Source organism: Sycon ciliatum, chromosome 5 (assembly GCF_964019385.1).
Source record: "Sycon ciliatum chromosome 5, ocSycCili1.1, whole genome shotgun sequence".
NCBI lineage: Eukaryota > Metazoa > Porifera > Calcarea > Leucosolenida > Sycettidae > Sycon > Sycon ciliatum.
In genome coordinates this window covers 31349804-31357442 of record NC_088647.1, presented here as the reverse complement: position 1 = coordinate 31357442, position 7639 = coordinate 31349804, and the positions used below count along the sequence as shown (strand labels likewise).

At 49.1% G+C, this 7639-nt stretch overlaps 1 protein-coding gene across 2 annotated transcripts; it reads right to left on the bottom strand.

The window, feature by feature from the left end:
* Positions 1 to 1535: 1535 nt before the first annotated feature.
* Positions 1536 to 6902, bottom strand: LOC135818336 (uncharacterized). Of its 2 annotated transcripts, none has more exons than XM_065331692.1 (2): positions 6090 to 6902; positions 1536 to 2578 (listed from the first exon to the last, which is right to left on the bottom strand). In XM_065331692.1, exons 1-2 carry the CDS (start codon positions 6574 to 6576, stop codon positions 1785 to 1787), a joined length of 1281 nt encoding a protein of 426 aa, XP_065187764.1. In that variant the 5' UTR covers positions 6577 to 6902; the 3' UTR covers positions 1536 to 1784. The 2 variants fall into 2 exon arrangements, with proteins under 2 accessions (XP_065187764.1, XP_065187765.1); XM_065331693.1 differs by lacking the exon at positions 6090 to 6902 and adding an exon at positions 3841 to 4187.
* Positions 6903 to 7639: the final 737 nt, after the last annotated feature.

Genomic DNA, 7639 nt, shown 5'->3' with positions numbered 1-7639 from the left:
AGTGCTCCAGCAGCTTCACGACCATCTGGACATCACACCCGGAGCAATTCCAAATGAACAGTTTGCATACAGGCGGAACCACAGTACTGAGGACCTTTTAACACTTGCCATCAATAACTGGCAGAGAAGCATGCATACCGGAGACTATACGGCCGTACTGCTGCTCGATATGAGCAAAGCCTTTGACCGCGTCCACCACCAAACGCTAATAGATGACCTTCACAGTCTGAAGGTTAGGCGTGGAAATGCTCTTGAGTGGTTCAAGTCGTATCTGTCTCACCGACAGCAACGCGCAGAAGTGAACGGAACCACAAGTGACTGTAGAACCTGCACTAGGGGCGTTCCCCAGGGTTCCGTCATAGGCCCTACCCTCTTCAGCATCTACACTCGACTTTTCCCCACTCTTCCATTGCGTTCCCAATGCCTTCTTTATGCAGACGACACCACCCTGTATGCCTCTGGAAAGTGTCCACCAATTCTCGTGTCTTACTTAGAAAAAAGTTTTTCAGTGGTGAAGCAGCACCTCACAGGTCGCGGCCTGCTCCTAAACTCCAGCAAGAGCCAAGTACTACTGATCCACAGCAGACGCTCACATCCTCCACCTAACCTGAGCATTGCCTGTGGTTCGACTGTTATTGCCCCGTCTAGCACACCGTCTGCATGGTATTGACTGCATGGCATTGACTGCATGGCATTGACTGCATGGCTTGACCGGATTTCATTGACTGCATGGCATTGACTGCATGGCATTGACTGCATGGCTTGACCGGATTTCATTGAGGAGCACTGTACTAGCTAGCAGCAGCACCTGAAACTACATGAACTTCGGTTAGGCATTGGCGGATAATGCTCGAAAAGGCGGCAGATTCTGCTCGAAAAGCAGTGAAATTGGCAGAACCATACAAACCTTATGGCGGGCATTTCCTCGAATTCTGCTCCACTTCTTTATCCACATACCAAACATGCATGAAACTTACCAGAAAAAGTGCCGAATTCTGCCAATTTTTCTGCCGGCAGAATCCGCAAAGGACTAACTTCGGTATTTCATGTGTTCACTACGCCTTCGTGTATGCGAGAAATAAAATACAGCCAACTTCGCTCCTAACGACTGCGGATATAACGACAATTCGCGAGGAACGACAGGATTTCCATGCCCAGAGCAAAGTCCCATCTAGCTGTATACAACAATGAGACTTCGCGAATAAGGACACTTTTCTGATGCCCCGCCGAGTGTCGTTACACGCAAAGTTGACTGTAAAGTAAGTCATGTGATAACGTTAGGCACCAGCTTAAAGCACGATACCGACTATAGTTCCCGGTCGTAGATGTGTCGAGGTCGGAAATGCAGGTAGGTGTTTACATAGATTTGACAATGCCGCTCCACCGTCGGCTTGCAATATCCGTAATAATTATTGTCCTTCACACCTGTAGGTACCTTGTCCTGCCTTGAGCATGGGATGCACTCTGTGTTCCGGCAGAAGGCACTGATTAAACTGAGCGCCGAGACACTACTGCACCTGATGTGGACAAGGGTCTCTTGGACAGGCTCAGAGCGACAAATTCACCAATAATTCGTGAAATATAATAGGCTACAAAGTTAATACAATAGTGGATTGCAGTAGAAGTCAGAGAGGGGATAGGGTGCTGATTCTGTCAGATCAGCCAGTATGTCAGGTAGAATGTACATGTATGGCTCAAGTCCCAGACCAGCCGGTAATCCCTGACATTGAGGACTGCAGCTCAGTTCAATCTCACTTATACCATTCTATCCAGTGTTCCTATCCTTACACGTGGAGCTGCAGGCGCTCAAACGGTGGAAGGGCGGTTGGTTGAGTTGACGAAAGCGTCTCCGTCACCTCGATGAGCGCCGGCTGCTGCGGATCCAAGGTGTAATGCACGGGAGGTTTCTCTGGCGTTTCGTCGTTTGCGAAGGCCAGGAAGGGCTCCCACTGTAACTGACCGCGCTGTCCCAGCGAGCAGGGCAGGGTAAGGACTTCAGCACACCTGCGAGTCGGATCATTGGACTCCGCCTCAACGTCTAGGATGGTAATGTCGTTTGCCGACGTGTTCAAGTGCACCTGTCCACTCTGGAGGGTGATGTGTAGCTTATCAGTGTGGAAATCAGAAGACCTGAGTTGCTCGGTGAGGAAGAAGGGAGGATGGCTGAACTCCGCTTCCTGTTTGAAGGTCATCCTGAAGAAGGCCTGCATATCCAAGGCCAACCAGTGCTCCTCCGTGATGTGCTGCACCGTGGGCATGTCGATGGAGCATTGCCAGGCGTAGCGTGTGGGCTGCTCGTTCACAACACTGCCGTCTTCGTTCGTCATGTGCCACTTCACCGTCACCCACATGTTGATGCGGTGCTGCATGTGGCCAGCCCCGGCCTCGCTATCGGCCGACTGTCCCGTAGTAAGGTTCTCCAATGGGAGGAAGAGGGCTGCTGCCAGTGGCACATTTTCCCTGGACGAGAGCCGGAACATTGTGCGGTGATAGCGCTGCAGCAGTCTCAAACCACTCAGCTCCATCACACCTCTGCCTGGCTTGACCATTCCGCCATTGACAGACACCCGTGGGGATCCTGCAGCGGAAAGAAGGACAGGAGAGATGCGACCATGATGAGTTTTTAAAGTCATTAGCCAGCAATATATGATTACACGATTGTACCCTCTTACCACTCAGTTGTTTTCAAGTGTTATTGACTGCATCACGGTCCATGACTATACATGAGCGGAAGCACAGTGATAGGGTACCCTATGGAGTGTCAAGGTTGGAGTGCAGGTGTAGGTACAACCATGCCAACATGCATACCAATCCCACGCTACTCAATTCGTTCAAGTACATCTGACATATTGCGATACGGCGGCATGCTAGCCTAATTGGACGCGGGGAAAGGCTGGCCATGGCTTTGCGATGTGATAAGATATCACCCTCATTAAACAAAACTCTTATACTAGTACTCAATCTGCAGACAAAACTGTTACAGAAATATTACGTGTTCAGAGCAATCCATTTCGTCCTGGGGAGCTCCCGTAAAAAAACTCTATTCTAGGATTTCCAAGTCAAGACGCATCTCCGAGGTGACTGACACTCAGTGACAGCACTTGGTGGTTGTGTTACAAACTAGATAACCAATTATCCTGTCATTCTCCTACACTCCGCTTTCGTAACAAGCTCAATTGAACTGCTTGCAAATTGCTTGGCTCCCTATACAATGTAGGACTGACATGATCGCCAAACTGGTTTGATATTCGCCGGGTAGAGATATAGAGACAGAGTTGTGTAAGATCTGTACTGTGGGGCATCCAGCAAACTAGCAAGTCCAAACCTCAGGTTGGCCAAGTGCACCAGGTCTTACTGCCACCCCTTTTGATCCTCCCGTTTACAACGAGACAATTTTGACACTTCGGAAAAGAACAAAATTGAATGCTGCATGTGCAGTAAACGTTTTCCCTTTTCAGTCCCTCAAACGTCTGAACGCCCTAAAAAACATACCGGTATACGGTCTAAAGAGCTATCTGAGAAACCTTTGAGATAATGATTTTGATATTGTGCGTCGGGTCTGTAGGAGAAGTTCTCCAATTGTGTCAGCTACACTATCTCCGTGCTGCCTCTTAGCATTCCTGGTTTGGAAAGAATCCACTGAAGTTGCATGACAGTTCGTGAGCAACACACGATGAATGCCTTTCCTGAAGGAGTAAGAGAACAGCAGGATCTGCACCACCTGAACAATCTACAGTCGCTCAAGTACCACTCCTCCATATCAAGAACAACCACCAAACAGCGTGCTCTCTGACAGTCTCTGTAACCTAGGTCACGAAGGCCAAATCCAGATTCCCATACCATCATGTGCAGGCTGCTTTCGCCACGGTTTCGGATAAACCAAGCCCATCGGAATGGAATGCAGAAGGCTACTTCAGATTCTAGAAACGAACCCTCAGGGGCTGCAGCCACTCAGAAACACACAGTATCAGTTGTACATAATACAGTTTTTTGAACCCAGGTGTTTGACACTCAATCTGCATGACCCAGGGCAACAGGACTACCAGTCTCATCACACAAATACATGTACACTAATTGTTATCCCCTGCAGCTGCAGCCCCTTCCATCTTGCTTGGAATTTTCCTAGGTAGAAGAATTGGCTGACTGTGCACATGCATGTGAACCTAAACACACACACACACACACACACACACACACACACACACACACACACATACACACACACACACACACACACATACACACACACACACACACACACACACACATACACACACACACACACACATACACACACACACACACACACACACATACACACACACACACACACACACACACACATACACACACACACACACACACACACACACACACACACACACACACACACACACACACACACACACTACTACTACTACTACTACTCCTACCACCATCAATCAGCTACCCCAGTGGGGTCACGCCGCCCTCCACTCAGAGAGCTAAGCGCAAGGTGAGGGGCAGTGGTGCAAAACAAAACAGGAAGTACAGCAGAATGAATTGAAAAAAAGAGAAAAGGAAATCAAAACAAGCTGCCATATTGATGGAAAAGAACTCACCAACACTGCAACAGAGGAAAGAAATATCACAAACCAGATGAACAGTCTGCTGCAGGTCCACTATAAAATGCAACGACTGTTTTTGAACACACACACACACACACATACACACACACACACACACACACACACACACACACACACACACACACACACACACAGGAACATTCCGGCAGCAAGGCATGAATACATGCCATTGCCACTGGCACTTGTAGCGTTACTGGCACAGAGTGGCCACTTACTAGGTGTGAGTAATTACCTGGACCTTTAGGGACAATAGACAGTGGGGGGTGACATTATCATTTCAATTATCACCGTTTTCTTCAGGACTTTGGAGTGCAGGAGTGCCTTGGGGAGGGGAAGTATGATTTTGGGTGTTTTGCATTATGAGCTCTTCACCCTGCCTGACCTCAGGCAATGACCGTTATCACTAGCACTAGCAGGCTAAGGAAGAAAGCTGCGAAGTTAGTTAAGTCAAGCAGTAGATTAGGCTCAGTAACTGCATGCAACCATGTTGCAAAACGCATCATCAATGAAAAATCGATACTCGGCGGAATGTCACGAATCTAGCATGGAAAAGCAAGATACCCTTGCCGACCAATGCAGCTGTTCTGCCCCTGTAGATTAGGCAGCCTGTGCCTGGATAGACTATTTAAAAAGCATGAGCAGCGGTGTCCTGGTGTAAATATAGTGCATGGCCTGCGCCACTTATTGAATTACTATCTTGGCTTTCTGCCCGTAGGTTCAAGAGGTAACAAGACACTTGGAAGCTGCAAAAGTCTCGTCACCCTCAGCACAAGCAGTGGACCAAGCTTGCAGAGTCAGTTACTCCATTACCACCTGATGTTCCACAACATGTCGTGGCCACAGTATACGCAGGGAAAGGTTCAAAGCATATCTGTGTCACTACCTTGTCCAGAAATTGCAGACAGTCGGAGACGGACATAATAATAATAAATAAATACGGACGGACGGACAGCAGGTGTTTTTTTTTGTGACTTCCCTACTGGGATCTGACTCCAAGTAGGGGGGGGGGGGTTGTCACAAGCTCACACAACGCCATTTTTCTGTCCGAATTGCTTTTTGTTCTTTCTGAGTCATGCTGATGTTCCGCACTACCACAGTGTGTATGATGCTGGGTTTGCGCCGTCTCGTGTTCCGCTTGACGAAATAATTGTTCGCATTAGAAGCGCGCCGTTCTGCTTGCTGCAAACCGAGCCCCATCCTAGAACAGAGCTCGTCTACAGAACTCAGCAGAACTCTGCGGTCTCTAGGACGTTTTTGGACCAAACAAACGCCATTGTGCATTCGGCACCAATACAGGGTCTGTCCTTTTCGACGGGCCAGGCAACAAGAAAGGAAAAACACCAGTGCATCGGCATTTCAATCGCAAAGCCAGCTACAATGCCTCGAATGTTTCGCGCATATAAAATAAACTATGAAGTACAAAAGGACCTGTGTGCTGCCGTAGGTTTGCAATGACCATACCTGTACTTGCGTTTCTCGATCCATTGGCATTGCTTTGCTTGTGGGAGATTCCGACCACCTTCACGCCCGGAGCCTTCACATAAACATCGAGCATGCGATGATAGTCTGGCTCTGGGCTTCCACTACTACTACTGCTACTGCTGCTGCTGCTGGTGCTGCTGGTGCTGCTGGTGCTTTCGGTGGGATTACTACTCGTGGCGGTGGTAGCTGGTTTCTCGGAGCGCAGATAGGTCCGTTTTAGCCACGACTCCCATGAGCGGATCTGCTGGAGGTGTCTTCTGTTGTAGATGTAGCATACAAGCACGGCCTGCGCGGTGCGCTCGAACGGGTAGTCGGTACAGCAGTAGGATTCGCCCAATAGAGTATTGACCAACGGGTGGGTCCGAGGCAGTCCAGCCTCTTCCTGCGGCACTGGCTTAGCATCCACCGCTAAAAGCATTGCGGACACCAAAATCAAAGTGCAAAATCCGATAATTGAGATGCACATCTTGAATATAGCTGCCGGCTACAGGATGTTACGGGGATCAGCGCCAGGCTCTAAGAAATGATAAGGATGTCGTAATGTGATAACCGCATTGGTGCGGTCCCTTCTGCCCATTGGTTTCCACCTGTCGGCGGAGAACTTTATATTTCTCCCATGTAGCTGGCACACGTACACTGGCACGGAAGCAGTGCGGAGCAATCGTGCAGGTCCAGCACCACTCCACCTTTCAGCAAAAATGGATATATGCCTTACATGCCCAATGGTGATGCCCACCCAACAATCCGCGAAACGCGTCTAGCGTGAGTTCTACGGGCTTGGCCCTTGGCTTGGGGCAGCCTGGCTACATAATAGGAGTCACCGCCGTATATTCGCTGGTTTGATAATGATCATTGCCACCTATTCTGCAGCCTGTCGAAGAGCGCGTGTACAGTCAGAAGTGAACGAAGTATTTTTTTTAGACACGCAGATCTAGATCTACATGTACATGTACATGTACGTATCTTCGGAGCACCACGTAACTGTCGTTACGTCGTTGCTCGGCGCGGTACAGCCTCCAGTCTCCACGCGGAAAGGTCACCGGGTCACGGTGAAGCTGTATGTCATTGTCAGTCTCCTGTACTGTAGATCTACAAACCAAAGCGCGAAGCTTCGCGGTACAGATCTAGGGCTAGGCTACACACATTGTAGTGCATGCAGTAAGTATCTACATCCTGAGCACGTGACACAATCCACGTGATCCGAACACAGCACCATAAACGAAAGGAGAGGTATGTAGTGTCCCTGACGTGAGAGGTGTGATCTGCTGATGAAGCACAGCACGAAATTCGAAAACTTGCTCCAGGGCGTGTTGCTTCGCAGTTGTCATGCAGTTGAAAGTCACTTTTGCGACTCACTATCGCCTGCCTGAAGGGTATTTCTCTGGCCCTCGGAGGCCAATGATCTCTTTGCACTTCAAACGATTCATTGTTCCTCGTCGATTCCTCGAGGCTACACTTTAGTGCAGCTGTTCGTACAGCCAACAAGCTAATAACCAGTGGGCTGTAGTGCTAAAGTAGCTCAAGCTCGC